General features: G+C 41.4%; 1 protein-coding gene across 5 annotated transcripts in view; it reads right to left on the minus strand.

Annotated features, from left to right (window-relative positions):
- Positions 1 to 9,307: 9,307 nt before the first annotated feature.
- The window catches only part of ARID1B (AT-rich interaction domain 1B), a 330,284-nt gene continuing 326,010 nt past the window's right edge, over positions 9,308 to 13,581 (minus strand). For all 5 annotated transcript variants that reach the window (XM_065630702.1, XM_065630699.1, XM_065630700.1 and 2 more), the window contains one exon: positions 9,308 to 12,826. In XM_065630702.1, coding sequence (XP_065486774.1) covers positions 11,114 to 12,826 — 1,713 coding nt within the window. In that variant the 3' untranslated portion in view covers positions 9,308 to 11,113. The remainder of the gene's footprint in view (positions 12,827 to 13,581) is intronic.

The raw sequence follows: 13,581 nt of genomic DNA on the forward strand, positions 1-13,581 counted from the left end.
ACAAAGAGCCTTTGCCAGCAGGGAACTGTAAAGGTCTGAATTCCTTGAGGTTGTAACTAGGTGAAGCAAAGGTATGGCTGGTTACCTATTGCTATGCTAATGTGACTTGTACAATTCACACAGCTGATGAGAAACTCCTAGAAAAATGGAGATGCCTTGGCAATAGTGTGCTTAGTTCTATTGAAAGCATTGTAATGCTCATTTGCCTTTTCTTTGCTTGAAGTAACATTTGTCATTGTTTAAGGAATACTAATGGTAGGGTTTTTAGTAAGCTTCTCTGCCATGCTATCCTTTCTCTCCTCCTGTTATTCCTGTCCCTGCTGAGAGTCAACACTTTTTTCCTGGATGAAAGTTTGTGTTTCCTCAATCAAGGGCTGAGCTTTTGCTGCAGTTGAGAAGTTTTGCAAAAAGTTACTGCATTCAAATATATTTTTATTAGGGGAAGTATTCAGAACAAACCAGTTGAATTTACTGTTTTGATCATGTTTAATACCTTTGAAATCTTTACTTTCCACAAAATTATGTAGATCATTATTCTGATTCATTTCCCATCTTTTTGTATTATATTAAATAGCAGTTAGTGTTGTGTTCTAGGTAAGTTAGTTATTGTTATTCAGCACTGAAGCAATGTCCTTTTACTTATCAGTGTTTCAAAATTACAAATTACCTTGCAACCCGTGTCTTAACAACCTCCTACCTTTGTACAAGTCTGGCTTCAAAATTTGAAAAAACTCTCGGGAATGTGGGAAATAAAGTCAGAATCATAGAAACCTCACTTCAAGTTATCAAAAGCTCAGTTATTGAAATTTCTGTACTGAAAACTCAGTTTAGATATTTTTGTTTACTCTTGCTCTGCATTAGTTTGATTGATTCAGCCTTCTCTTACTTTGTGATGAATTAATGAAATACAGAAACTCTCTTGATGTGAAAGATGCGCTACCTGACTCAAAGTCCAAAGAAGCCATAGCTTCAGTGGTGATGCCATTTGCAAGGATGGCTTAAGTTAACACATTATTTTGACAATGGAAGTAGCATTGTAAGAGCAAACACAGCCACAGTTATTAGCAGCTGCCACACCACACCATGGACAAGCTTGTGCCCTGCGTCCCTCTAAACTCTTGTCAACTCTCCTTTGGGCTAGAGAAAGGAAGAGTTAGGGAGGAGCTCAGAGTGCTGCGAACCTTGTAATGCCTTGCAAAGAGCTTTATAAGGCAGGTTGGTTCACACAGAGCCCTGTGGCCGGAAGGGAACATATAAGCAGAACTTCGATGTCAAGTGTGAACACAGATCCGTAGCAGTTTGTGGTCTCTCAAATTAGGTTGTTGAGGAAGAAGTTCAGATAGAAAGCAGTCAGTCTGCTTTTTCCCAATATCTGTTCTAAACCTCCCCTGGCACAACTTGAGGTCATTTCCTCGTCCTATCACTTGTTACTTGGGAGAAGAGGCCAACCCCCTCCACGCTACAAGCTCCTTTCAGGTAGTTGCAGACAGTGATCAGGTCTCCCCTCAGCCTCCTTTTCTCCAGGCTGAACAGCCCCAGCTCCCTCAGCCGCTCCTCATCGGACTTGTGCTCCAGGCCCCTCACCAGCCTTGTCTCCCTCATTTGCTCTCTCTCCAGCACCTCAATGTCCTTCTTATGATGAGGGGCCCAAAATGGAACACAAAATATACCTGTCTTTCCTTCCAGTGCACCAACCAAAAATAATCTTGGTTATCTTCTCAGTGGGGGAAAAAATAAGACTGATTTATTTATTTATTTGAAATCACTGATGTTATTCAACTAATGACGTGTGATTAAAAAGGTGGATAAGGGATGCGCGGTGGTCGGGATGAGGCGGTGTGATGTGGGCGCTGGCGGCGCCCCGTGGGTCACGGTGGCAGCTCCTGCCTCGGCAGCACAGGCAGTGCTTTCCCTGGGTAAACAGGCTTGGACAGATGGCAGAAACCTGCTAAAATATTGATTCTGCCACGGCTTCGAATTAAAGTTAATTTAAATAGTACGTGTAAAGAGTTTTATGAATTGATTTCGAATGACGGAGTATTGAAAAAGCATTAAACCTAAGTGCCATTTCAAACAATAAATTTAAGCTTATGATAATTGAATCATGCTTTTGCAAGCTGAAAGGCAGGCTTGAGGGAAAAACGCACCCTGTGCTGCGGAGGGGCTGCCTGTGGGATGACAGCCCGGCTGCCCCCGTTTGCCCCACACCGACCCGCCGCGGCTGCTGCCGAGGGGCCGAGAATGTTCTGGAAGGCGGGCCTCAACGGCCGCTGCGTGCGGCAGGGCAGCTCGAGGGTCTCTCAAGGCCTCGTGTGTGGCCTTTGAGGGTCTCTCCCCCAGCAGCTGCAGGGAGGGGCGGGAAGGAGCCGGTCAGTCAGCGTGGCGGGGCGGGCGGCCTGTCTGCTGCGTGAGGGGGGAACCGGCAGGACCCCAAGAGGCAGGCATGGCGCAGGAGGAGGGGTGGGCAGCAGGGCCAACAGGAGCTCTTGGGACAGTTCTGCAGAGAACAAGGTCCCGTGCGTCGGACTGGGAGGAGCTATGGGTGTTTCTTTCCATGTACCCTTGCCATCTGCCGCCTCACTGACTACTAAATAATTAAAAGTTCAAGAAGGACAGGGAACTGCTGTAGAGAGTCCAGCGCAGGGCAACAAAGATGATGAAGGGAATGGACCATCTCCCTTATGAGGAAAGGCTGAGGGAGCTGGGTCTCTTTAGCTTGGAGAGAAGGAGACTGAGGGGTGACCTCATTCATGTTTATAAATATATAAAGGGTGAGTGTCATGAGGATGGAGCCAGGCTCTTCTCGGTGACAACCAATGATAGGACAAGGGGCAATGGGTACAAGCTGGAACACAGGAGGTTCCACTTAAATATGAGAAGAAACTTCTTCTCAGTGAGGGTGACAGAGCAACCAGGGAGGTTGTGGAGTCTCCTTCTCTGGAGATATTCAAAACCTGCCTGGACACCTTCCTGTGTAACCTCATCTGGGTGTTCCTGCCCTGGCAGGGGGATTGGACTAGATGATCTTTCGAGGTCCCTTCCAATCCCTAACACTCTGTGATTCTGTAAAAATTGGAAGTTGAGAGCAACCCTCCCTCCAAACCCCACCACCATGTTCAGTCCCAAGGCAGAATAGTGCTGCTGATGGAGGGGAAATGTCAAATTCATACAAATTAGGGGATTATCAGCTTCCTTCTGTGCCTGCTTAGTGATGGCACTGCTGTCCAAAGCCTTGTGTGTGGCCTTCGAGTGCTGCAGTGCCTTTGTGACAGATTGACCACCGGCTGGCTGCCTCTACGATGGACGGTAAATGAGAAGTCTGTTTTCTGGTCTTGTAGTAGAATGTGTAGTTTCACAAATAGCAGGTACAGACATTAAAAACCAAGCAAACAGAGTGCAGATTAGACTGCCTGTTAGAGGAGCTTAACAGGAGTTGTGCAGTCTCCTTTAGGTAATGATTTATCAATATATTTTGTAGTGCCCTGTCAGGGCGAGTCTATTATGTTAGCACCACACCCTCTGCTTGCACCTGGGGCAAGTGGCTGTGCTGCACTTTGTGCAGTCAGGCTGAAGGTCCAATGCATGTCAGCTCTCTCTTACGCTAGGTTTTGGGATGCTCTGGGAGGTAAATCAAACCAACTGGCTCCTGGAGAGTTTGCAGCCCGCAATAAATCATTGCTCGTGGTGTAATGGATTAATAACTCTGTGAGTGTATGGCCCTAGCAGCTGTCCGAATGTTCTGGGTGGAAAAACAAGCAAACCAAACACCAGAATGCATTAAGTGCTTAACCCGCTTTGCCAGGACTAGGTTAGAAACAATACCACTAGCAGTAGCGCTGCCATGTTTGCAGGAAGGTAATAATTTCTAGGAGACAGAGGCCAGAAATGGTAACCTGCTCAGGTAAGGCCACAGCCAGAAGAATGTACCTAGCTGCAGCTGAAGATAAAATAAGCTAACGAAATTAGCTTTAAAGTCTTCTGCTTAAAATAAGGTGTTTAATGGATATCGTCTGTACATACACATTCAATATTGGTATGTTTTCTTCTATAACAAAATACATCTCAGCTGATGGTCTACTAGTCAATGTTTTGGTTCTGCGAGTTGCTTTTCCTGAACGCAATAGGCATGTTGTGGAAGGTGAGCATATGCTAGGGTGATAAATATGCATGAGCCGCTTGAGACATAGAATGAGCTGTGGCTGAACTGACATTATGGCCTACATAATGTTATTTTCACAAGGTACACTGGTCATGCATCTAAGTGCTTTTAAACGGGCAGTTTTATTGATATTTAAAGAAAACTCTCTTTACTCAAAAGACTCTGTATAATAGAAAAGCTGAAGAGGTTATAGCTGCTGACTGGAAAGGCTGGTTATTTATGCTTACCATAAGTAACATGCCCATCTTTTGAAGAGGTGTAGAAATGTCAAATGTATAACTTGAAGCCTTTTTTTCTTCTTTAGCTCTTCTTGACACATCTCAACCACATCCACACTGTTAAGGCTGGGAGCCTGTTGTAGTTACTTTTCCCTGCAGGATAAGAACCTTCAGGAGATGCTGCTGTCTCAAGAATTGGTGACGCAATCCAGCACAATGAAGAAATTCTTCTGTATACCAAAAGATATCAATAATTGACAAAACCCGGGCTATTCAGTTACTTAAAAAATCAGGACTCTGTATTTGATACTAATGTATAGGGGTAAGGAAGGAAGCAACGTGAGAGGTTTAGGGAGTAAATATTAGAGGGAGAAAAAAAAGAAAAAAGAGAACGACGTCTTATGCACTACTCTGTTAGGAGAGATGCCAGTGAAACATGCATGACTATAGAAAATGGACGGAAATCCAGGGAAATGAACTTCTTAGGTGGGTACAGGATATTGATAACAAGTAACTTGCTGTTACAAGTGTGTCTTCTCTAACAGCATACGAAGTGTATAGTGCTAGTTCTGCTGGTGAAGTCTTGTGCTTAAGTCTCAATATTTCTCAGTTACTCTGTTTCGTTCTGTACAGAGCTTCATGTTTCATATTACCGAAAAAAATCTATAAGGAGTGGTAGTGATGCAACCAGTGGAAACATTTTTTTTTTCAGATTCTCTTAGAGAAAAATATTTAATAGTTGACTTTGCAGTTTTGTGTTATAATTTGACAGTAAAATATGTACTAGATTTAGTTTTCTTCTCTGTTGCAGATGTATACACAGAACCGATAAGCAAATAGCTACATGTGAAGTAGAATTGCATTGTGGAGTGCTGTAAGCTGTTTCTACTGTGTGTCTAACAGTTTTTCATGTTAGATAATCATATATCTTTCTCCTGGCATGATAATACATAAACTTGCCTTTTAAAAATACTCCATAGTGGAGCAAAAGTCAGAATGTTTGTCCTTCAGGAGTCTCTTTGCAGACCTGGATAAACATTGCAGAGATGCTTGAGTCACTAGGGATTTGCTCTGCTAGCTAGGCAATTCCACCCCATCGCCCTTTCAATGTAAATAACTATCCTTAATTAATGGAAATGCAATATATACTACATAATGACAGACCAAGTAAATTAACAAATGCAGGGTAAGATGTTGTAGCTGTATTGAAGGCATCAGATGAGAATCTTGCTCCTTCATCATCTCATTAGTTTAGGCCAGTTAGAAACAATGCGAAGTATAAACCTACAGTTTTTTACACTGTACAACAGCATTGAAATGAAATGCATTTTAGACTTTTGTTAGAAGAAGTAATTGGAAACACAGATCAAGTCATTTAGGTATGTAAATAGCTGGATTTGGTATGCAGTCCAGAACAGCTGTCTTCTGTACCCACAACTACTGACGATCACAGAAAAGAAGGTGAGACTTTGAAAACTCATTTCTGACAGTGCACAAATAAATAACTGGGGGTGAATTTAACAATGAAGACAATATTAATCCTTCTCCATTCCTGCTGTCTTGGTGATTTGAAAGGTGAACGTAATTAAGTAAAAATTGAATTTACCAGTCTGCATGTGGAGGCTCAACCTTTTCGTTCACCTTCCCTTCTCTTGCTCCCACTACCTCTTAAAAATCTCTTTTTACTTCCCTTTTCTTCATACCAACCACCAATGTAATGCCAAAATCCCCTAGTTTGGTTTAATTATTATTTGGAATGACCCAAATGTAAAAATTGAGCAATGTAGCAGGGACATAGGATGCTTTTCTTTCAGCTCTGTCTTCATATTCTGCCTCTCTTTCTCCAAATGACCATGTCTTTTCTCCCTTTCTTCTCTTAGTACTTCTCTCTCTCCTTCTTCAGGCTCAATAATCCTTAAAAAAATATTTGTGAGGGATGGAACGAAGGGAATTGGGCATGAGAAGTGTAAGGTTTCATGAGAAAGCAGAATGGATAAGTTCACTGAAATTTCACAAATTATCCTGAGGAGAATTAAATTTGCAGGTGGTATGGGGCCATGTTCTAAATCTTTGTAATTCCACTCTGCTACAAGAGTAGTACCTGCCTTTTCATTTACTGTTGCTTTTATTTCCATTCTCTCCTGTCTCTCTCCACCTGCAGTTACTTGTTCATGACTTGGAAAATAAGCTTTTTGCAGCAGGAACTGCTTTGTGGTTTGTGTGCGAGTGTGCTTTCCACATTCTCAATATTACCAGGTCAATGATGACAAAAATAGAAGTCATCATCTCTCTCTGGAGAACTCTTTTCTCAAAATTTGAGACTGTGCTCCTATTTAAAACACAGAAAAGACTGATTTCTGTGATAGTGTTATTACAGTGTTGGAGCAATAGGTGTGTATTATTTCTTAGGTACACCAGTACTACTGCTTGCAGATTAAGGAGCCTACACACAGCTTCTTGAAAGGGTGAACTAGCTGTGTGCCACCTCAGTTCAGTTTCCACATTCCAGTTCAATTTCAAGTTATCTTGGGCATCCGCACTATGGATGTTTACAACTCTTCTTGTATGGGGGTGTGTGGGGGGGGGGGCGGGCAGAGGAACAGAGGAGATAACAGTGATATTTTTTTTTTTTTCTTCTTTGCTGTTCAATGTTACTTAGTAACAGCTTCAGAACAAGAGTGAAGCATGATGACATGAGTTAAAACAGTGTTTGAACTGAACCTACCCCTTGCAATGGCTTCATCTTTTTTGGTTGGAAGTGTTTTTGTCATAAACAACAGCTACACTCGATTCTTTATTACTAAGATGTGTTTTCACAGTATGTGTAAAATAAGAGGTGTATCCTGCATTGCACTGTAAAAGTGTTGTGTAGGAGTGATTAATGTGGAAGACAGGCATGTGCTTTTGCTATGGTGTTTCTCTAAGTGTTTCTTCTGGGTATATCCAGGCCAAAAAGGTAATGGTCTTACAGTAGTAATGTATGGCGCAGAGTTTACAGATTGTGGTGTTAAATGGCAAAATAAGAGGAAGATAAATATCTGGACATCTGGATGAATTTTTCTTCTGCATTCTTCCTTTTGATAGTTGAAAATGTGGCTTTTCTGAGCAGGGGTGGTGGGGTTTTTTTTGTGTATATGTGTGTGTTGTGTTTTGGTTTTGTTTTGTTAGTGTAGGAAATTACATTAACAAGAAACAAACCCATTTTTTCCTGCCAAAGGGGACAGGCATCTTCTCATTCCTGAAGTGATTCTAAAGATCAGTAAGTTTCAGGGCCTCCATATATCTCATTGCTGCTCTTTCAGTATGTAAGCAATTAGTTGCTTGGGCCTGACTAAGGAACAGGTAGCTTTTTGAAATTTTTTTTTTTTTTTTTATAGTAGCCAAATATTTGTGTCCAATTATTGCCTAAAATACTAATTGGCTGCTTTCCTGTAAATAACTCATTGCAGTTTTAGAATTTCAAATATTGCACCTTCTTGTTGGTACTAGTTGGAGCTTCACGAGAGAATCTGCGATCACGCGAGCACAAAAATGTTATTTTTTTTAAACTGAAAACCAAAATACCTCTTGTAGGAACAATATCAACAGCAGCTCACACCTGTTCAGGATTCAGTTAGAACATGCTAAGTTCACAAGTCTCATGAGCACGTCTGCTCCAAAGGTTTAGGGAACATTGTGGCATAAGTGAAATTGTGCATAGACAACAGAGGGAATTGGAGTTCTTATGCTTCGCCTTCCTTCTGATAAATGTGCTGTAATACTAACCAGCAATTTAGATCATTCACTCCACCATAACAGCATAAAACCATGTTCAGGCAGAATCCATATTAACCTTTCCCTTCTTCCCTAGTTCTTGGCTTAACTGGAAAAGTGGCAGCAATGTTACATACATGTGGACATCATGTGTCTGGCTGGATAGCTGGGTGTTTTTCTTCCCCCACCATGTTGTTTACCCAGGCTCGGCGCAGTCCTGAGTAACATGAAAGTGCTGCCTCTGACAGCTCACAGCATTTTGCCACAGGTGTAGTTCCTCCCAGAGGCCTCTGGGTCCAAATGCTGAAAGAAGAACAGTTGTCCTTTTTTGTCCTTGGCAAGAAAGGGGCAAGTATCGCTCAGCAGAGGGTTTACTTAACAGCTTGCTTGTGCCCGTGGGGTAATATCAGGCAGTAAAATGTTAGCAAGAAACAAGTTTAGCAGGGGATACTACTTTCACACTGCCCACTATTAAGCTGTAAAAATCATCCCTGAAATATGTCTCCTTCTGTGATGAAGAGTTACAAGTGGGTTATAATTCACCACGTATTTCTGAACGCAGCGACATGCAAAACAGAGACCACTACAGCAGGTGATGTGGGAGTAGAGAGATTATTGAGTAAGAAAAGCTAGAAGGAGAAATTACTCTTCATGACACTAGGGAGTCACGTTTCAAACTTGGCTTATAATTGTATCTACCTGCCTCTGAAATTCTCTTACATGTATTGATGTTATAGCAACCTATATGAACAAGATGGGCAGTATGCCAAAGGGGGTTGTAATTTTCAAGTACCTCCATATTGTTATTGGAGAGGGGAGGAGGATATCCACTAACAGCGTAATTATGTGGCAATTCCAGGGAAATTGATTATTATTAGCTTTTTATGATCACACTAACAAAGTCAATGATCCAAGATGAAATAGCAAAAATTAGTGCTTGCACAATATTCAGCAACGAGATATCACCAGGTGAGAGTAGCTGTATCTGAAACCAGGTAACTCCTGAAACTGAGATGGCCATCTCCCACCAATTATAACGATGGATGTGCTCTGTTAAAGCCTGATCCACTTTACCGGGGGAGTCCCAAGATGAGAGGCCATGTAAGTATGCAAGGACACATACAGTATCGAGAAGTGGGTGGGTGTTTATTCTAAATACCCACAGCACTGGGGTATTTGCACCTTTAACCAACAGAGAGACTTACAGGTAGTGAATACAGATCAATTTCTTCAAGTTGGTTATTGCTTTAACAAAATCTTTTGTCACATTTCTAACATCCATCTTCGGTCCCCCAAATGCAGCAAGGAGGCTGGATACCTGCATAGTCAGAACTGTCACTTGCCAGCCATGTCTTCCCCTTTGAGGCTCCGTGGCTTTATAAATAATAATTAACACACTTCTCTGTGACGTGAGAAGGCTTTTCTAAAAGGAGAGCAACTTTCTGCAATACAATAGCATAATATTTTTGAAGGTCATAATAATAAAGTAGGGGAAAGAGAATAATCATTATTGCTCTTTCTTGTAATAAGTTTGCTTTCTGATATCCCACACTGCAACTAGAACATTATTCAAGAACACCCATCACAGTGCTTAACAAGATTTAATGTACATTTATTCTTAACATGTGGAACATATAAAGATTTTATACTGAATAAATGAAATTCATTAAGCCAGAGGAAAAGGAGGAATTTACATCAAGTTTTTTCTTTTTTAACTACATTATCTTGAAATACAAATGCAGATTCTTGTCACTGAAAAATCTTTGAAGTTGTGTTTCTTCCTTTTTTTTTCCCGTATATATGTTTTTGTCTGTAGACTGGTAACCATTTTCTTAAATCAATCCATACGTAACCATTTCCACACCTTGATTTATAAAGCAAATTGTGATCGGCTGCTCTCCCGAAATAGAGCATGACTTTATACATACAGAAACTTGTACATTACCCTCAGTTGTTGGTTTTCTGTGTTGGGTTTTTTCTTTTTTCTTTTTTTTTTTTTTTTAATTATTTTTTTGAGATATGGCCCAAATGAAAGAAAAAAATAATTCTACTATCACTTTGTAGATACCACATCATGAAAAAGAAACTAAAAACTTTGTACTAAAAAAAAAATGAGGGTATGTTTAATGTACAACTTCTATATACATCACGGCCCTTAGGCAATAAAAAAATATTTTAAAAAATGATTAAAGGAATTGTGAAGAACTGTCATTGTGGAAGGTCAAAAAAACCACATGTAGACAAGACAGTTCTGGTGAGGAAGCAATTGATGTTTATCATCAGGTTTTGTTTAAAAATCTTTTAACTTTTTTGTTTTGTTTTGCTCCTAGCCTAATGTAACCATTTCTCCTGAGGAGAAACCAGTATGGTTTTGTATTTTGACTACTGACTGACACCCTCCTTGATCCCCTAACACCTACATCACTAGCATCTTCTATTGCACAGAGCTTTGGGTGATGGTATACAAGGTTGGTTGGGTTTCTTTTTTTAATTTTTTTTATTTTTTCCTTATTTGAAAAAATAAAACACACAGGAACTTGGTATGTTGGTTATTTTTCACCTTTTTGTTTCAAAGTGGTGAGATTTTTTTTTTTTCATCATACAATGGTTTGCCATAACATTTTTTTTTAAAAAGTCACTAGTTCGCTTCCCAAAAATATGCAATACAAACATGGAAAAGAACATTGAAAAGGATAATCTATGGAAAAAAAAGTGACCTTTGAATGTACTAGACAGCAACTTTGGTTAAAAAAAAATAAAATAAAAAGATGTACTTATACACATAGACAGCAAATATTAATTTCATAACTGTTCAAATTAATAATTTCTTTAATTCCCAATTGGTAAATAGTGAATGGGGCAGAGGAGCAAAGATTTTTTTTTTTTTTTCCTTCTTCCTACGTTGGATAAACAAGAACAGAAAACAGCCAGTTATATGTGACCCTCTAATCTCCACTCACACATGCTTGGCTTCTCACTTATGTCATAACTGTCCAATCTGAAAAAGTACATCACAGATGACAGATGCAACCAGAGAGTTCAGGACAGCAGATATTGAGATATCCAGCAAACGACCCTCGTGCAATAGGAACTCTGAGCGGTTCTCGTCCACTCGCGCCATGGCCAGCAAGGCCTTGGCTGCCCTGCACATCATGTCTACGCTAGGCGGCTCCAGGGGTGGAGGCTGCATGTGCATGAGGTTATGCTGGCTCTGCTGGTACTGGGCCATGGTGACCCCATCCTCCAGGAAGCTTATCAAGTTTCCGATGCTTCCCTTCTGCACAGCTATTGCCCTTGCTGCTAATGTGTCCCCCTGGGCAAGGTTCGATAAGAGCGCCATGGACATTTCTCGGCAGACCGGGTTTTTGCGGTCCCCGACGTACCTAACTAAAGTAGCGTAGAGTTTCTCCTGACGACTGAATGGGGGGGTGGCCAAGATAAGGTCCACATTATTGTCCTGGATACTGAGCTTACACAGGGTCTCCAGCACAAGTCTCTGAGGCGAAAGAACTGAGTTGGGCCCCACGGTCGGAAAAGGATCCTGTGCCTCCGCAGACGGGCACACCATCCAGTGCAGCAAGCCATCCAAAATTGGCAAACAGATGCTTTCTGTGTAAGCAGACAAGTCTAGCTGCCCAGAAATGTTGGCTAATGTGACCAATGTATTATCCCTCAAGACCTCGAGGCAGTCCCACCACCACTCATCCTTGCTGCAGGCCACCCCTTTGTCCTCCTCTTCTTCTTTCTCATAAGTCTGCGGTGCTCGCTTTCTTTCTGGATGCTCATGGTGAAGGAGGATCAACTTCCCCAGGATCAGCACCAAGCCTGGATGTTTGGACATTTCGGTGTCATTGCCAGGCACAAAAGACAAGCTACGGACAATATTTGACACACAGATGCAGCGTTTGGCCAAGGAGTCTTGCCAGTGAGTTATGGTGCATAGAGGAGTCTCATCCCGGCTCCTTGGCTCATCCTCTAGCAGTTTAATATTCCGGTGGCTTTTGGCTTGATGGATCCCAAAAGGAAATTTACTGCTCTCTGTTTGGGAACTGGAGTTGGAGTCTTCGGGCAATGCTCCAGGACGAGCTGAGAGGACATCATCAATGGTTGCCGTTATACTTTTTTCTTGTTGTTCCTCAGATTCGCCTTTCCCCTCGAGGTCCTTCTTTTTGTTAGGAGAGTTCAAGGGAGGAGGGGCCTTCCTGCGCGGAGGAATCTCCATCTTGCTTTCAAAGTGAGTCTGGATATGCTCAGTTGTGTCACCACCGCCAAGCTGCCAGTGGAGAAGTCCACTATCAAATTCCTGAACGCGTCCAAGTTTGTCAGATCGGTCAACAACGAATAGATTATTTTTCTTTACAATCTTTATTGGCAGCTTGTCAAATTTACTGGCTTGTTTTGGCCGCTCACTTGGATCAGCAATGGCACCAGGAGTGGAAAAAACAATGCTCTTTTCTTCCCCTTCTACCTTTTCATCCTCCCCTTCCTCCTCATCTTCATCAAAATAGTCAATACATTCATCGCTCTCCTCTTTTCCAGTATCCTCTGCCAAGGACTGGCTATCATCTTTCTTGGCTGCTTTGTGATCAAGTGCTTTGTGGCCTGGATCTCCCACTTCATATTCCATAAGGATTCCAAAAATGTCAATCAGGCATTTTCTAAAATATTCTACTAAAAGCTCAAGAAATCCAGACAACTGAGGGGAGAAGAAAGAACATAAAAATCAGATAAATATTTTCATATGCAAGAAAACTTATTAGGAACACTGACGCATACATTTGTGAGTTTTTCCCTCCTCCTGCTGTGGACTTGTGGCTAGGTCCTGCACGGCAGAAGTTAAAAAGAAATTCTTCTAGCGCCTGTCCAAACAGTACATAACGTCAAACTATCACAGCTCCATTTGCTTGAGCTGTAACAGCTATGAGAAGCACAGAACTATATTCGTATGTCTCCTTTAAACTACAGCAGACACCTAGCCTAGCTGTTCTGTAACCCTTCAAAGTGTTTAGTATTCTTCATTTGCTGTACAGAACTAACTCACTTAGTTTTTCTGATCTGTACTTTTATTAGATGCCTAAGGTTTACAGTTCTTACTCTCCTACTTTTTCTCTCTCAGGTCTACGAAACCAAATGCCCTGCAGGAATCTGCAGTTCAGGATCTAGGTACTGACATCCTAGCCTAATGTCCCATCTTGATTGGAATTGTTGCATTTTTGCCTGGCAACATTTAAAAATTGTTTTTGGAGCCTGGTACTGCAAGTCATCCTTCAGAAACAGTTTCCATTTACGTTTAGTCCTCTTAATTAACTTGTAATCACTTTCTTAGGGAAAGGCAGTAGTTGGACTTGGCATTCATTTACCCTCAGTGGCTTTATTATTAAAAATTCTTTGCTCTTATGATGAAATTGTATTCAATCTGATTGTCTGGCTTTTTTTTTTTTTTTTTTAATT

The sequence above is a fragment of the Caloenas nicobarica genome, chromosome 3 (genome assembly GCF_036013445.1).
Source record: "Caloenas nicobarica isolate bCalNic1 chromosome 3, bCalNic1.hap1, whole genome shotgun sequence".
Classification (NCBI taxonomy): domain Eukaryota; kingdom Metazoa; phylum Chordata; class Aves; order Columbiformes; family Columbidae; genus Caloenas; species Caloenas nicobarica.